General features: G+C 37.8%; 1 protein-coding gene across 1 annotated transcript in view; it reads left to right on the top strand.

The window, feature by feature from the left end:
- ROS1 (ROS proto-oncogene 1, receptor tyrosine kinase) overlaps nt 1–18,544 on the top strand; it is a 131,192-nt gene that overhangs the window by 62,286 nt on the left and 50,362 nt on the right. The window contains exons 20-26 of the mRNA XM_034670773.1: nt 9,877–10,091; nt 10,417–10,577; nt 10,952–11,096; nt 13,315–13,577; nt 16,065–16,128; nt 16,449–16,651; nt 18,197–18,402. Of these exons, the coding sequence (XP_034526664.1) occupies nt 9,877–10,091; nt 10,417–10,577; nt 10,952–11,096; nt 13,315–13,577; nt 16,065–16,128; nt 16,449–16,651; nt 18,197–18,402 (1,257 nt within the window). The remainder of the gene's footprint in view (nt 1–9,876; nt 10,092–10,416; nt 10,578–10,951; nt 11,097–13,314; nt 13,578–16,064; nt 16,129–16,448; nt 16,652–18,196; nt 18,403–18,544) is intronic.

Below are 18,544 nucleotides of genomic sequence, written 5' to 3'. Positions count from 1 at the left end.
CCCCCTACCCCTGGAATATGTACTTTTAGTGCCTGCCTTCTTTTACTTGGCATAATATCTTTATGATTCATCCATGTTGTTATGTGTCTTAATCTTCCCTTTTTATGGCTGAGTAGAATTCCATTGCATGAACATATCATAGTTTGCATATCCTTCATGCGCATTTGGATTGCTCCCCAATTTTGGTGATAATGGATAAAACTGTATAAATATTTATAGACAAGGCTTTTTGTGGACATAGTCTTGGATAAATACCTATGAGTAGAATTGCTGGGTGATAGGGGAGATATATGCTTAACTTTTTAAGTAATTTCCTCATTTTCAAAGGGTTCCTACCACTTTGCATTCCCCTGAGAGTTGTATGAGAGTTCTGGTTCTGCCACATCCTCTCAACAGTTGGCTTTGGCTTTCTTTTTAATTTCACCATTCACTGTTGTGTGTAGCAGTGTATCATTGTGCTTTTAATTTACACTTGACAATGACTAACAGTTTTGACCACTTTTTAATTTGTTATTGACTATTTATATATCATCTTTTTTGATGTGGCCGTTCAAATATTTTTCTCACTAATTGACTGTATATCTTTCATTTTTGAGATGCAGGAGATCTTTAAGTATTCTGTATATAAGTCCTTTGTTAAATATATGCATTGTGAATATTTTCTCCCAGTATTTGACTTACCTATATATTCGTTGGTGGTGTGTTTGGTGAACAGAAGTTTTTAACTTTGACTTATCCAATTTATCAATTATTTTCTATATGGTTTGTGTTTTCCGTGTCTTCTATAAGAAATCTTCGTCTATCCTAGGGTTATGAAGATTTTATATAATGGTTTTTTAATTGTTTTAACTTCCATATTTAAATATATGATCCATCCAAAATTGCTTTTTAGATATGACTTTTAGATACTGGTTTTTAGATGTTTCTTTTTGATATGAATTTCCAATTGTTCTAGTACCATTTGTTTTTCTTTGTTGGAGAGAGGGGGAGCAAGAGTGGGGGAGGGCCAGAGGAAGAGGGAGAAGCAGACTCTCACAGGGAGCTCGACTCGGGGCTTTATCCCAGGACCCTGAGGTAATCTATCATGACCTGAGCCGAAGGCAGATGCTTGACCGTCTGAGCCACCCAGGTGCCCCAGAGAGAGAGAATCTTAAGCAAGCTCCATGCCCAGTGTGGAGCGTGACGTAGGGCTCCATCTCACAACCCTAAGGTCATGACCTGAGCCAAAATCAAGTTAGATGTTTAACCAACTGAGCTACCCAGGTGCCCATCGAGTACCATTTGTTAAAAAGATTTGCCTTTCACTATTTAATTGCTTTGGTGCCCTTGTTCAAAATTATTTGACTGAGCATTTTTGGGTCAATTTTTGGCCTTTGATAATTTGTGTAGTCTCATGTGGATAGTACATTTTCTTGATTACTATAAATTTAAAAAAAGACTTAAAGATAGGTAACATTAAGTCCTCAATTTATTTTTCTTTTTCAACATTTTTGTTTTGGGTATTCTTCATCCTTTGCCTTTCTAAACAAATTTAAAAGTCATCTTACTAATTTCTAGAATAAAGCCTGTTGAGACGTTTTAAAAAAGTTTTATTTATTTATTTATTAATTTAGAATGCATGCAAGAAGGGTGAGGGGCAGGAGCAGAGGAAAGGAATCTTAAGCAGACTCTGGGCTGAGTGCAGAGCCTGACGTGGGGCTTGATCTCAAACCCTGAGATCATGACCTGAGCCCAAACCAAGAGTCCGTCACTTAACCAACTGAGCCACCCAGGTGGCCCTAGCCTGTTGGAATTTTAAATCTCTTATCAGTTTAGGGAGAATGGACATCATAAAATATTGAGTCTTCAAATCAATGAAAATGGTATCATTCACCATTTATTTAGGTTTTCTTTAATTTCTTTTAGCAGTGTTTTATAGTTTTCAGTGTAGAAATATAGAAGTTTTGCACATCTTTCACTAATTAATCCTTAAGTATCTGATTTTTTTGATGTTTTATAAGTGAGGTTTTCAAAAATTCCATTTTCTAAGTGCTTATTACTAGTATGGAGAAATTCAATTGATTTTTTTATATTGACTTTGTATCTTGATTCATTGCTAAATTCACTGTTCTGGTTTCATTCAGAATGGTTTAGTGAGGGTTATAGTAGTCTTTTAAAATGATCCCTCCTCCTCAATTTTCTGAATGTTTTTATAGCATTGATATTAATTCTTCCTTAAGTTTTGATAGCATCCCCCAGTGAATCCATCTGGGCCTGGAGTTTTCTTTGTGGAAAATTGTTTGATTATAAATTTAATATATTTTAAGGATATAGGGTTATTTAAATTTTTATTTTCTCTTAAATCAGTTTTGGTAATTTATGTCTATTAAGGAATTTATCCATTTTGAATGAGTTATCAAATTAAATTTAATGGTAGTCCCACGTTATCACTTTAATGTCTAGAAGGTCTGTAGGGATGTCCTCTTATATCTCTGATATTGGTACTTTTTTTCCTTGATCACTCCTGTTTATCAAATTTATCAATCTTTTTAAAGAACTATCTTATAGTTTTGTTGATTTTTCTCTATGTTTTTCCATTTTTTATTTCTCTCCTTTCCAGTATTATTTTTATTATTTCTTCTTTTACTTATTTTAGGTATAATTTCCTCTTCTACTTGTAGCTTTTTTTTTTAAAAGATTTTTATTTATTTATTTGACATAGAGACAGCCAGTGAGAGAGGGAACACAAGCAGGGGGAGTGGGAGAGGAAGAAGCAGGCTCCCAGTGGAGGAGCCTGATGCGGGGCTTGATCCCAGAACGCTGGGATCATGCCCTGACCCGAAGGCAGACGCTTAACGACTGTGCTACCCAGGTGCCCCTCTACTTGTAGCTTTTTAAGATGAAAGGAGAAGTCATTGTGTTCAAATCATTCCACTAATATTTTTATAATATTGTCATTTAAAGCTGTAAGTTTCTTTTAAAGACCATGTTAGTTGTATTCCACAAACTTTAGTATGTTGTGTTTCATTATCATTGATTTAAAAATATTTTCCAATTTCCCTTATTAGTTTTCTCTGATCCATATATTTTTAAAATGTGTGTTGCTTAGTTTTGAAGTATTTTGGGATTGTTTAGGTATTATTTCTATTAATTTCTAATTTAGTATCATTGTGGCCAAAGAACATACTCCATATAATTTCAGTCTTTTGACATTTATTTAGGCTTATTTTATGGCCCACCCTTGGGCATGTCATGGTCAATGTTCCATGTGCCACTAGAGAAGAATATTTATTCTGCTTTTCTTTCGTATAATAGCCTATAACTGTCAAGTACATAAATTGGTTGATAGTGTAGTTAAAATACTTGTGTCTACTTGTATTATCTATCACTAAGAAAGAGGTGTTAGAGTCTTCAACTATGTAGATTTGCCTACAGTTCTCTTTAGTTGATGTGTCTGGGTGCTTTGTATTTATATTGTTATTTATATACTTGATTATATTGCCTTTTATTGCTATAAAATACCCTCATTAGTCTATGGTACTACTCTTCATCTTAGGGATCACTGTCTGATATCAGTATAGCCACGGCAGCTTTCTTAAGCTTAGTGTTTGCATGGTACACCTCAATCCATCCCTTTACTTTCAATCAGTTTTGACTTTATCTCTAAAGTATGTTTCTTGTAAACAACATATAGGGTTTTGCTTTTTTAAGCAGTCTGATTTCTGTCTTTTAATTGGATGTTTGGTTCATTTACATTTAGTATAATTATTAATGTATTTGGCTTTACATCTACCATCTTGGTGTTTGTCTTCCATTTGTCTCACCAGTTCTTCACTCCTCTCTTCTATTTTTTTCCATTTTGGGGGGTGAATAAAATCATTTTTAGTATGCCATTTTATCTCCTCTCATGACATTTTAATTATGTCTATTGATACTTTTTTTTAGGTTGCTTTAAAGAATAAAATATTCATTTTTTACCAAAACATCTTCAATCTATTGCAGTCAATATTCAAAATACTTTTATTTCATGAATTAAAAATTTTATGACAAGGGGCACCTGGGTGGCTCAGTTGGTAGAGCATCGGACTCTTGGTCTCAGCTCAGGTCTTGATCCCAGGGTTTTGAGTTCAAGCCCTGCACTGGACTTCATGCTGGGTGTGGATCCTAACTTAAAAAAAATTATGACAATATATTGCAATTATTACCCTTTGTGTACTTGTTGTCATATATTTTACTTTTACCCACAGCATAAAATTCATGTCTGTTACTATTTTTAGTTTAAACAGCCAACAATGAGGCATCTAGGTGGCTCATTTGGTTGAGCGTATGACTTTTGATTTTGGCTTAGGTCATGATCTCAGGTCATGAGATTGAACCCTACGTAGGGTTCTGTGCTGGACATGGAGTCTTCTTGAGATTCTCTCTCTCTCTGTCCCTTCCCCCATCTTCCTGTCTAAAAAAAAAAAAAAAGTTGATAAACAGCCAACATGTTTTTAATTTCAAGGGAGCAGTTATAGATCTCAAATTAAAATATAGGACATTAAATCATTAGAGAACAGGATTTAGAGAGATAATTTAGAGGTCATTTTATTTCATAGATGAGGAAAGAGATCAGAGATGTGCAGATTTGCATAATGTCACATAGTTAAATAGATGGTCAGTAAAGGGTTAAAGTAAACCAAAATATAGTGCTCTAAGGCAGAGATGTTTTAATAAGAATTACCTTTTTGCTTGTTTATTTTTCTTTTTTTCATTTTTATTAAGTTTTTAATTTTAATTTCAGTATGGTTAACATACAATGTTATATTAGTTTCAGATATACAATGTAGTGATTCAACAATTTTATGCATTGTTATACTGTGCTTATCACAAGTGTACTCTTTAATGCCCATTACCTATTTCACCCATCCCCCACCACCTCCTGTCTGGTAACTATCAGTTTGTTCTCTATAGTTCGGAGTCTGTTTCTTGGTTTCTCTCTCTCAATCTCTCTCTCTCTCTCTTTTTTTTTTCACTTTGTTCATTTGCTTTATTTCTTTTTTCACTTTGTTCATTTGCTTTATTTCTTAAATTCCACATATGAGTGAGATTTTATGGTATTTGTCTTTTTCTGACTGACTTATTTTGCTTGGCATTATACTGTCTAGCTCTATCCATGTTGTTGCAAATGGCAAAATTTAATTCCTTTTATGGCTGAATAATATTACATGATATACATATATCTTCTTTATCCATTCATCTATTGATGGATGCTTAGATGGCTTTCATAATTTGGCTATTGTAAATAATGCTGCAATAAACACAGGAGTGCACATATCCTTTCAAATTGGTGTTTTTCTATTCTTTGGGTAAATACCCAGTAGTGCGATTACTGGATCTTAGAGTAGTTCGGTTTTTAATTTGAGGAAACTCCATATGCTTTCCATAGTGGCTGCACCAGTTTGCATTTCCAACAGTGCATGAGGGTTCCTTTCTTTCTCACATCCTTGTTAACACTTGTTGTTTCTTGTGTTTTTTTTTATTTTAGCCATTCTGATAGGTGTGAGGTGATATCTCGTTGTAGTTTTGATCTGTGTGTCCCTGATAAGTGATGTTGAGCATCTTTTCTTGTGTCTGTTGGCCATATGTATGTCTTCTTTGGAGAAATGTCGGTTCATATCTTCTGCCTGTTTTTTAACTAGATTATTCATGTTGGGGTTGAGTTGTATCAGCTTCTTATATATTTTGGGTACTAACCCTTTATTAGATATGTCATTTGCAAATATCTTCTCCCATTTAGTAGGTTGTCTTTTAGTTTGTTGATTGTTTCCTTCACTGTGCAGAAGCTTTTTATTTTGATGTAGTCCCAATAGTTTATTTCTGCTTTTATTTCCCTTGCCTCAAGAGACAGATCTAGAAAAATGTTGCTATGGCCAATGTCAGAGAAATTACTGCTTGTGCTCTTTTCTAGGATTTTTATGGTTTCAGGTCTCACATTTAGGTCTTTAATCCATTGTGAGTTTATTTTTGTTTATGGTGTAAGAAAGTGGTCCAGTTTCATTCTTTTGCATGTAGCTGTTCTAGGAAAGAGTTTTCTAATATTGAGTTCTTGGACCCCAGAGAGTTCATGGAGGGCTTCAGGATGTGTGTGAGTGCCCTGAAATTGAGGATCTATACTTTTCATCAATTTTCAGGGAGCCTAATCTTACAAAGGCAGAGAACTCCTGCTACATGAAGACAATGACAAAACTACTTTTAGGTTAAAAAATTCATTTTTTTTGGTTGCTGGAAAAACTCTTAATCATAGACTATGGAAAAGGATATACACATCTGAAATATGTATATAAACATATAATGTATATAAACAAATACACAACAATCTGAGTAACCGATTATTTCCTATCTACTGTGGCATACAGCTTTGGCTTGTTTCCCACCTGTGAACCACAGAAAACCTGTTGTTCCTTTCCCTGAAAATGGAAGGTACTGGTAATCTGATTGCCAAAAGAATCTGTCTGAGATAATATGTTTCAAGTGACAGTGTCCTGAAGGGTTGTGGTTCATTCTGTGTCTGCACATGCTGGAGGGCTGGTTAGTTGGTGTGATTGAGAGCCCAGCTCCTCAAGCATCCAGAGAATTGATATCATTGGATTGAGCAGGTAGAGAAAGGAGGTTTCTCCTTTAAAAATACATTTCCTCATCTCAAGGTTAAAAATGTTTCCTTGTATGCTTTCACAATCGAGTGCAGCAGTGCTTGGCAAGGTTACACAATGGACAGGCACTTTTGCTTTCCAAGTAAGTCTTGCCTTTTTTATCATTTCAGGAAATAAAAGTTGTACATAAAGACAGAGATTCCAGAGCATCTTATGAGCAGGAATTTTTTCTTCTATATAGCCCAGATTCCTTCTTCTACATTTTAAGTTCCTTTTCTTTAGTCTGGATCAGCACTAATACAAATATAATGTGAACCACATATGTGATCGTAAATTTCCTAGTTGCTTCATTGAAAAAAGTAGAAAGATACAGGTAAATTATTAATTCATATTAGTTCTTGAATATCCAGAGTGTATTTTACATATATAGCACATCTCAATTTGTACATTAAGTTTTCATAGGAAATACTTGATCTGTGTTGATATATAAAATTTACATTGAAAAAGTTGGTCTATATGCTCATTTTCCCATAATACTTAAATTTTTTCTCATAATTCACACATATGATTCATAGTGCATGAGTCAAATATTAGTTTTAAAGCTTAACCTAAATTAATTAAAATGAAATAACATGAAACATTCAGTTCTTCGGTCATATTCAAGGATTCCGTGGTCACACGCGGTTTGTGGCTGTTATGTTGGGCGGCATAGCTCTAGCTTGTGGTAAAGGTGAGATGAGCTGTTTGTTGCAACTTGGTATATTCTGGACTTGACAGCTGTAGTGGAGCTACTCTTGAAATTGCTCTTCGCTCTCCTGTGTCCATCCATTCCCTTCAGTTTAAGAAAGAATGAATCAGTTGCAAGTATAACAATACATCTGACATGGAAGTTGAAGAGGGTGCACCTTTCAAATTTCAGATGTATTTAGTTCTGTCCGGAGTTACTGCATTACTCCAAAGGAGCCTAGGCCCTTGCTGTTCCCTCTGCCTGACTCAGTTCTCTTGGTTAACTGGTATTCCATCTGCACAGCTCAGTTTAAACGTTGTTCTCTGAGAGACACTTTTTCTTTTTTTTTTTTTTAAGATTTTATTTATTTATTCGACAGAGATAGAGACAGCCAGCGAGAGAGGGAACACAAGCAGGGGGAGTGGGAGAGGAAGAAGCAGGCTCATAGCAGAGGAGCCTGATGTGGGGCTCGATCCCATAATGCCGGGATCACGCCCTGAGCCAAAGGCAGGCGCTTAACCGCTGTGCCACCCAGGCGCCCCTGAGAGATACTTTTTCTGACCAGACCCCAGTAGGTCTCCTTGTCAAGGAACCCACTCTACCTTTCTTCTTACAGTGTCGTTCAGTAGTGTCATTGTTTGCTCATATTCTGCCAGACTGCTTTTCTGCTAGCCCGTGTGTTCTATGAGGGTGGGCAATCGTATTTGTCTTACTTACCACTCTATTCCTGGTGGCAAACACAGAACTAGGCACAGAACATTTGTCGAATGAATGAGTAAATGAATGAATCCTTGGCATAGTAACCTCAGCTGACCTCTATGCACAGCTTCATAGCATCATGGAAGAGTTTGTCTTTCTATGACTTTTTTGTTGAGCTTTGATTGAATACCAGCTTCACTTATTGATGAAGACATGGAAGGAAGCCCCATACTGACCTCCTGAAAATGAAGAGGTTTTGCTGAGGTTGTGCTGTGAACATTAGACATTAAGAATTTTCTGGTTAGCTCAGGAGATTTTTTTTACAGGGGAGAAGTCTTCAGCTGGAACTGAGGGGGAATCCAAGCCAGTAGCAACTGAGGGATATCCAGTCTCACCCCATGGGGAAATCCTCTGTCCTGGGGACTATTTGGGGAATGTTGAAACAACTCGGTGAGCAAAACTAACACAAACGTGTTCACTGACAGGGTACAGGCTGCAGCAACGCTGTGGGTGGTCCAGGAGGGCTAGCCTCTTCAGACCACGTGCATCCCACTTGGTGAAGTTCCTTCCATTTGGAATTTGGTTTTATATATTTCACAAGGTTGCTGGAAAGTTCTAATGAGAAGTAGAAATAACAAGGCATAACATTAGACAGGTGGGTGAAAGTCCAAAAGGCGAATCAGATTTTGTCTTCAGAACTGTGTAGGTATGGGGGCTCCTGGGTGGCTCAGTCATTAAGTGTCTGCTTTCGGCTCAGGGCGTGATCCCGGAGTCCTGGGATCGAGCCCCACATCAGGCTCCACCGCTGGAAGCTTGCTTCTTCCTCTCCCACTCCCCCTGCTTGTGTTCCCTCTCTCGCTGGCTGTCTGTATCTCTGTCAAATAAATAAAATCTTAAAAAAAAAAAAAAAGAACTGTGTAGGTATGAATAGAGTATTCTACTTAAAAAGGATAATGGGAATAGTCCTCATGAATATACTTCTTTGTAAGGTTCCCAATTTCCAGTTATGTTCCTCTTAGGCAGTTTCAGTTTTGTCAAGGAGGTATTGTGAAATTTACAAATCACAAGTTTTATGTATTTTGATTTTAAACGCCATACTTCATCCTTTCTAAAGAGGGGCGTGTCAACACTCTAAAAAGCTTTAGAGAAATCTTCAAAAAAAAAAAAGTGAAACCACTGCTTCAAAAGGCTGAACGTCATTGAGATAGTTTTTATTTATTGAGTACTAGGCAACTGGAGTAATTTGAGAAACCACCAAACAGATTTTTAAAGTAAAAGTCATTGTAAAGTTCTGTCATTGAGAAAAAAACTGTAACATCAATTTAAGTACTAGTCTGTTAACTTGAATCCCCCAGTCTGAAAAGAAGCGTTTTGAATGAGCCGAAGAGGCTAATAAGTGTCATTGAAGCAGCAGTTGTGAATAATATAAAGTGAAGGACCAAACAGGGTAGAATGATGAATGGCAAATAAGGAAGGTGACTAACCAAGTAGAGGAGGGAGGCAGGGCTCAGTGAGGAGAAAGAAGTCAATATTCAGGGTACTACCAAGAATCGAAAGTATTTGCCAAAGTCTGTGTGTCTCTTGCCATTGCAATATCTCATTAAGAAGAAAAGTCCTAGAAACTTTGCTTTAGGCATCCCTCAACAAAAATGTAAAAAATCAAATTTCTGTGGAACTAAAAATAACAATAATTACTATTGTAAAGTATTTTCTTTTTGTTTTTGTATAATACACACAAACACACACTCTCACAAGCACGTATTCTCTCCAGTACTGGCGTGTACCAGCCCTTCCCCCAGACTTCAGGTACACGTGCTAATTGGTGTCATGTCTTCGCAGCTCTGGGGAGCCCCACATCACAGAATTTGCAGCCTGGAGTACTTCGGAAATTTCCCAGAATACACTGATGTACTATAGTGGTCGGCTTTTCTGGATCAACGGCTTTAGGATTATCACAGCTCAGGAAATAGGTCAGAGAGCCAGTGTCTCTGTTTTGGAACCAGCCAGATTTAACCAGTTCACGATTATTCAGCCATCCCTCAAGCCTCTGCCAGGTACAAGATTTTATTTGTGCTTACCCTCTCTCCTCCAAACTTTTTGTGAAATAAATGTTTAGGTTGGGATTTTTTTCTTAAGAATTATGTTTTAAAAAGAAACAGGCTTTAGTAGTTTCTGTTGGCTTGCTTGCAGTGAGTTCACTCTTAACCCAAATTTGTAGTATGTAACAGTCAGAAAAAGAAAATTTTCAGGATATAGTAAAAGAAAGGGAAATTTTGCTTTGGTACCAATTATTAGTAATTTCTATTAATTTTCCATGCTTTCTATGATGATTGAGAATCTTAAGTTCTTTCCCCCTCTATTCTTTCTTTCATCCCATAGGCAACTTTTCCGTTACCCCCAAGGTTATCCCAGATACTGTGCAAGAATCTTCATTTAGGATCGAAGGGAATGCTTCAAGTTTTCAGATCCTGTGGAATGCTCCCCCAGCAGTGGATTGGGGTGTAATTTTCTACAGTGTGGAATTCAGTTCTCATTCTAAGGTATGGTGTTGGTTCTAGTAGCTTCCATTTCTCAGTGTGTACCACCTGCCTGCACTCATTTGTGCCTCCTTCATTTAGCCAAGCCCATCTATTTTCTTTGTTGTTCCCACAGCATTTGGTTATTAAGATTTTTCCTGAGAACCCTTGTTTATAGCCAGTCTCTGACCATTTTGCGGTTAGTGGTAACAACTGGTTTGTTAGATACATTTTAACTGGTCTATGTGGAACCAATGGAACTTACCAACATTAGCATTTCCGAAATTGCAAGTTTTGACTTCACATGTGAACCAGAGTTTGGGGATTTTAGTTAATTAGGATTAAAGGATTTTATGATTCCCTCACTGAGAAAATAATGTTTTGTTCTCATATTTTAGCTTCTGGCTAGTGAACAACAGCTTTTACCTGTATTTACTGTGGAAGGCCTGGAGCCCTACGCCTTCTTTAATCTCTCTGTCACTCCTTATACGTACTGGGGAAAAGGCCCCAAAACATCTCTGTCACTTCGAGCACCTGAAACAGGTACATGGGTCAAAATCTCTTTTACAAAAGGCAGAACCTCACTTTCCATGATCTAGAATAAATAGCTAATAATTTTTAAAAATAACTGTCAGTTTTATAGATGTGTTAAGATTCAAGACCCTCTCAATGATTTCTCAGAGATTAGAATAGCACCATTAAAATAAATCTGCATAATTTATTCCAAAAGCATATTTTAAAGATTTCTTAGAGACTCTTTCACTTGATTATCATAATATATCTGATGCAGAAACCTGTTTCAGGAAATTTGTGAAACACTTGATAAGGAAAATGGGAATATAACAGCAGAGACAGTTTACGGAAGGCAGGCTGTGGGGAAATGTTCTCATGGACGGTAGCTCAGAATCTTCCGTAGGTGAATAACTGATGTCTAAATTTAATGTTTCTCTTTGGAATATATTTTAAAAAGGCTACTAGTCTTATCTTTACATGCATATTGCTATAAGATGTACAAAGCACATTTATATGTATCATTCCTTTATTAAACATTTATTGCGTACCTATCATGTGTCAGAAACATCATTTCATCTTTTCACTTAACCCTTACCCTGCTCTGAGGAAGGTAGGACAGGTGTTATTATCTCATTTATGCAAATGAGAAAGCCGAAGCCCAGTGGCTGCTCAATGTCGCATAGCCAGTTAAGTGACAGGGCTGGGACTTAATCCAGACTTTGTGCTGTAGTTTGATCAAATCTCCATTTGGTCATTTCTGCAAATGGTGGTCAATGATGGTATCATATTGATTTATTTAGTATCAACTTATTAGCATAGGACCTGGCAGGCGGTAAGAGCTCAGTAAGCATAGACATCCATTCACCACTGTGGTTTTTTAACTGCTAAGATTCTTTCAATGATATTTATCCATGAGTCTCATAACAGGAACATAGTGGAGCCTGGGCAGGTTCTGGAGCAGTTAGCATTTGGATCCAGGTATGCTCTCTTTGAGATTGTCTTGGGATGTCAGCTTTGGTCGGATTCTTCCTTGGAAATGGCTTTGTCTGCGTGTGTCAGGGGATGCACCGGGGCTAAGGTCATCACACTCTGCTGGATGTTGGGGGCAATAAAATAGAAAGAAAAGAAAAGATCTGGCCTTTGCCTTCCAAAATTTATAATATAGTTGGAAATTATTCAAATTGACAAATATTTCTTAAGCATTTACTGTGTGCCAGTCCTATACTAGATTTGAGGGGATTTAACAATGAATTCAAGAAAAGGTGCTTTCTTCGGTGGAGCTCATGAAACAGTAGAGATAAACACATGCTTCCAACGATAATAAAAATGAGACCGTGGGAACTGAGTTGCAATGGCATAGAGCGAATAGACAAGACAGAAAGCTTTCTCTGTATCAGGCAGCCCCCGCGCTCCTAGGAGAGCGCAGTGCTCATGGACTGGTATGGCCACCGAAGGCCTTTGGGGAGGGGGAATTCTAGCTGGCTCTGAGGAATGATGCAAGAAAAGGTATCCCATTTGAGCACGGCGTAAGCAGGCCTGGAGCCTGCATGAGGATGTGAGTGTTGAACATTGAGAAGTGATGCGATTGGAGTAGAGAGCGAAAGGGGACCTTGTAGAGGAGTCCGAAGAAAGAAGACAGGCATCTTGGATGAAATGACACAGACATCAGGCAGAGGAATTTCTCTTGATTAAGAGGAAGATAAATTCACTGAAGGACTGGGAGAGACTAAATTGCTTGGTTTGGCTCTAGGATAAATGGTAACCCCCAAACCGTACTCTTGGGAGTACTCCCTGCTGCCGGGGAGGGTTCAAGGTGAGAGCGCCTGATCCCTGATATGCTGCATGTTACATCCTGAACTGGTTGAAGGCTGGACCAAGTTCCTGCCTTCCTTCCTGTGACTGCCATTCCCACCACCAGCCAAATCACTGTGTCAGCAGGAGTAAGTGTATTTTATAAGGAGAACCAGCCACTCTCCATTTATACAGGGCACAGATGAGAAAGATGGACCTAAGTGCTGGCAAGAGGGATTTGGGTTGAAGATAAGAAAGATTTGCTGAAATATCAGGATAGGTTCCTGAAGAAATCTGTGGAATATTCTCTCCTAAAGATCTTTAAGAACAAGATAGATACACTTCAATGGTCTGGAATGAGAAGTACTTATTGCTAAGTTTCTCCACACCCTCATCATGAGTGGTAAAAAGTCAACCCTTTATTCTTGTCTACCCTATCTGTGTCTCTGCTTTGCAGTTCCATCGGCCCCACAGAACCCCAGGATATTTGTATTGCCAAGTGGAAAATACCATAACCAGAAAGAAGTTGTGGTGGAATTTCGATGGAATAAGCCTAAGCATGAAAACGGTGTGTTAACAAGATTTGAAATTCTCTATCGAATATCCAACCAGACAGACACAAATGAAACATTCGAAGACTGGATCACTGTCAACGCAGCTCCCTCGGAGATGTCTTTTCAGCTTGAAGGCATGAGTCCTGGGTACACCATCGCCTTCCAGGTATGAGTGAAAACAGGGAAATGAGGGTCTCAATGGTGCGGACAGAAGGTTGGTTAAAGGACTAGGCTAACAATTTGGCCACTCTGTCAAAAAATTGAGGTCCACTGTGATCACGGAAGTCAAGTGGGTAGCGAGGATACAGAGGGGAGAGGGGATAGCTAGGGTAAAGGACATCTTGACAACTTTCTGACTTTCAGATTCAGAACAGACCATTATTTTTTCCCGTGATCACTCCAGGCCATTGTACCATGGTAGATGCATTTCTATTACTTGTCTCATTTGATCCTCTTATGGCCTGTGAAGAAAAAGCCATGTGCCTGAGTGTATCAGTGAGTTACTAATGCTCCCTGGGTAGGAAGTGCTGTGCTGTAGTCCAACTTCTAGAGTCCTTTCCACCGGATCACAACACTAGTGTGAATCCTCTGGATGCCCCAACGTGGAGCTACCAATGGAAATAAAAACTGAGGGTCTAGGTCGTTGACATCTTAGAATTACTGTCTGCCTTCTGATAGAGGAGAAAGTCAGAGGGAATGGGAGTCAAGAATAAAAAGCTACTGGGGCGCCTGGGTGGCACAGCGGTTAAGCCTTTGCCTTCAGCTCAGGGCGTGATCCCGGCGTTCTGGGATCGAGCCCCACATCAGGCTCCTCTGCTGTGAGCCTGCTTCTTCCTCTCCCCTCCCCCTGCTTGTGTTCCCTCTCTCGCTGGCTGTCTCTCTCTGTCAAATAAATAAATAAAATCTTAAAAAAAAAAAGAATAAAAAGCGACTGCCATCCCATTTGTGCATTTTAACTTGAATATGAAGTAGCTTTCTGCTTATGATAGACAGCTTGATGGTTTTCATATCTTCATCCACTAGCAAGTCGGTGACAATGTTGTACATATTTAGAGCCATTTTCCGTTTCTTTTTGGGGAGCATAATGCTTTGGGGAATGTTTTAGAGATTTGAGCTTCCTAAGGATCTATTTTCTTCTTGTAAAATCCTATTTTAATAATTATTTTGTTAATATATTAGGTCTACATATAAGAATCAAAAAAGTTGTACATAAAAGTTAGAGATAATACACATTCTTATTTGTTAAGAATTATGTATATTCTGGTTAAATAAATATCCTGATTAAGTGTATCTGTCTATATGTACATAGAGTTTCAGATCTTAGTCACCACATGACCACGCAAGGTGATACGCATGGATATGCATGAGTTTCACTTAACATGGTCTTGTGCAAAAGTGAAGACATCTTGGTATATGTATATACCATGATACACACACCATATACAGATAGTAGTCTGTATAATACGGCACAATATATTGAACGCTAGAAGTATAATAAAAATAATCGAATGCTTTGTTGATTGAGAGGGCACCTGAGGATCTACCCTTTGGGTCCACCATATGGATGTCAATCTTCTTTATAGGTCATTGTATATATGCAAGGTCTGGAAATGGAAACAATTTATTACACAATAAAAGACATATAATAAAAACTTTTTAAAAAGCTTCGGTACTAGGTTGCAGGGAGGCACCATGGGAAGAAAGTATACAACCGTCAGAAGAATTGGTTTTTATGCAAGTTTCTGCATGTGTCATTGTGGATGAGTTCCTGATCTTTAATTGTGATTTTGTCCAGTTCCTGCTCTTAGTAGTTGTGAGGATCAAAAGAGATAATGTATATAAAAGTGGTCTGAGATGCACAACTTACTTTCAAATATAAGTTTTTTTTTCCTTTTCTAAATCTCCTTTTTTAAAAGTTTAGTAAATTTAGTTATTTAAAGCATCTAGTTGTTTATTTCACAGTAAGTGGAAGTGTACCATAGTTTTGTCTCTGTTAAATGTTCTACATAATTTAGTTTTGAAAATAGCTAAAAACCTTTCTTAGAAATTCAAAATTTTTGCAGTGGAGATTTGTGCCATTACTTTGTACTCTTTTAGACAAAAACAATGACAATAAAAAACAAATGACCAGCATGAATGTGAGGCAGTATTTACCTCTTAGTGATTTATTGCTTTATACTCGGAGGGAAGTAAGTATTTGAAACTGTTCAGTTAGAGAAAGACAAATACCATATGATTTCACTCATATGTGGAATTTAAGAACAAAACAGATGAACATAGGGGAAGGGGGGAAAAAAAGAGAGGGAGGCAACCATAAGAGACTCTTAACCATAGAGAACAACCTGAGGGTTGCTGGAGGGGAGGTGGGTGGGGGATGGGCTACGTGGGTGACGGGTACTGAGGAGGACATTTGTGATGAACACTGGGTGTTGTATGTAAGTGATGGATCACCAAATGCTACTCCTGAATCCAATATCACACTGTATGTTAACTAACTGGAATTTAAATAAAAACTTGAAAAAAAGAAACTATTCATAATTGGTATCAGAATTATGAAATGAAAGTTTCAATAATTGATCTGTCTCAGAATGTAATTATCATCATTGAGGATGCCATTGAATGCAATTGTTTTGGTATCCTTTTCTTTCTTTAGGTTCGAGTCTTCACATCCAAAGGACCTGGACCATTTTCTGACATAGTGAAGTCCAAAACATCAGGTATTTATTACCTAAAACCTGTGCAAAAAACAGTTAGTGTTTTAAAAACATTCTTGACTGTTGTTATTCTCAGGGATACGAATGCTATCTCTGAACTGAAGTTAAAGTCAAATAATCAATTTTTATCATCACGGGACATGCTTAAATAAACCTAAGCACAGGGCGCCTGGTCAGTGTTGACTGAGACCAGAGCAGTAGATGAACCCAGAGGAAACCCATGGATTTCAGGATAGCCTTCTAGTGAATCAAGGGATTTTGCCAAACTAAAGGTTTTTTTCTTTCCTTATACATATTATAAGTGTTTTGTTTCTTGTTTTCAGAAATCAACCCATTTCCGTACCTCATAACTCTTTTTGACAGCAAGATAGTTTTGTTAGATATGGATCAAAATCAGATTGTATGGACATTTTCAACAGAAAGAGACATCAATAGCGTGGGCTACACAGCTGATGACGGAATGGGGTACTATGCTCAAGGAGACTCACTCTGCCTTCTGAACATGCACAACAGGTCCACTTCCGAGGTATTTCACTATGTAACTATTCTGGAAGGAAGGATGTGGATAATTTGCATATCACACTACCCTGTAATTCAAATGACTGGTGGGTAGTTGAGCCATTACAATTAGAATGGTGGAAAAGGACAGATGGTATATAATTGTTTAGTCACAAATGAATAGAGATTAGATTTTGGGCAAATGTCATTCAGGATTAATTTAGCAAATACTTATTTGGTTTAAGGCACTGTGTTAGTTCCTGGGATAGAGGGGGAAAAAAAAATCACAGTCCTTGAACAAATCCAGCCTGGTATGAGTCTAACACTAGGAAGACAGTATTGTATAGCAACTAAGGTGTGAGCTTTGGGATGTGAAATTTAGAATTTACCTCTGGCTTCACCTCTTACTAGATCTGGCCATCAGCAAGTTATTTAACTGCTGGTTATGTGGTATCTGGTCAAATGACTCCTGCAAAGATTAAATGAGAAAATCTATGGGAGGCACTGAGCACAATGGCTGAATGTGGTGGCATTCACTGATGAGAGCAGGCAGACAGAAGACAGCATCATGCTAGGCTGAGGCCAGGATGAGGTGGTATCACAGAAAATGGGCGATCAACACAGGCTGGAGTGGTGGTGGTGGTACAATGGAAAGACACGTTGGGTACAAAGAAGATGAGCCAGGTGAAGGTGGGAAAAGCTGAGGGGTAGTAAGTGTAAAGACAGGGAAACAAGAGAGCCATACCACATTTAGGAGTCTATAATAGAGTGAGCTTGGAATGGAGGTGGGGTTGAGGGTGAGTGAAGGACAAGTGGTAAAGCTGGAGATGTAGGCAGGAGCCTCAATATAATGGGCCTCCTCTACTGTGCAAAGGTGTGGAATGCCAATCCTGAAGACCACATCAAGCCATTAAAGAAACTTGGTAGGTCATTCACATAATCAAGTTATGTTATAGAAAGACCTCTTTATTAGCGGTTTGAATAATGACTTAGAGAGGTTAAGTCTTAGACACTTAGGAGGCTATCACAGAAACCAGACAGGAAATGGTAGGCAGGAAATGAGAGGCAGTGAGATGAGAAAGGAGAGGACAAATTTGGGACATATTTAAAATGGGACTAATTCATGATGGGCAGTCATGATAGGAAGAAGTCAAGGATCACCCATATTTGTCACAATTGCTCCTCAGGTGAGTGTTGGAAATCTATAAAAATATAGTGTGCAGGAGAAAAGAAGGTTTTGGGGGCGAAGTCATGAATTCTCTTTCCTGGGATCATTCATATGGAGATGTTCAGTAGTCAGTTTGAATCAGTAACTCAGTGAGGGACCTTGCTACTGTTCTTGTAGCACTGGTCTGTGAATTACAGTTGAAGTCATGGTTGTTGAAATTAACCAAGAGAAAGAATACAATGTGGGAAGAGGATCGATGTTACAACAGTACACAGTCCAGAGCTATTGAAGTTTTGGATTACAAAGAAGTGCAGTAAATAAGTAATATGGTAGCTTACAGAAAAATCTTCCAACTTGAAAAAAAAAATGACCACTATCTCCTTTGCTGTGTTTTCTACTATTAAGATTTTCCGAGATGCACTGGTTTTTGATGTCACAATTATTGCAGTTGACTGGATTTCAAGGCATCTCTACTTTGTGCGAAAAGCATCACAAAATGGAATGCAAATATTTGATGTTGATCTTGAACACAAGGTGAAATACCCCAGAAAGCTGAAAATTTGCAATAGAAATTCAACAATAGTCTCTTTTTCTGTATATCCTCTTTTAAGGTATGTAAATTATGAGTATCTGTTTCTGTTGTGATGAAATAGACATTTAATATAATATATTTGGTTTAATGTTGAAAGTCATTGATGGGAAAATAAGATACTCAGGTTCCTTGACTAGCTATATTAATTCATACTAAGTAAT

Source organism: Ailuropoda melanoleuca, chromosome 10, assembly GCF_002007445.2.
Source record: "Ailuropoda melanoleuca isolate Jingjing chromosome 10, ASM200744v2, whole genome shotgun sequence".
Lineage (NCBI taxonomy): Eukaryota > Metazoa > Chordata > Mammalia > Carnivora > Ursidae > Ailuropoda > Ailuropoda melanoleuca.
The sequence above is the reverse complement of the archived record's forward strand: the minus strand, read 5'-3'. Positions and strand labels throughout refer to the sequence as shown.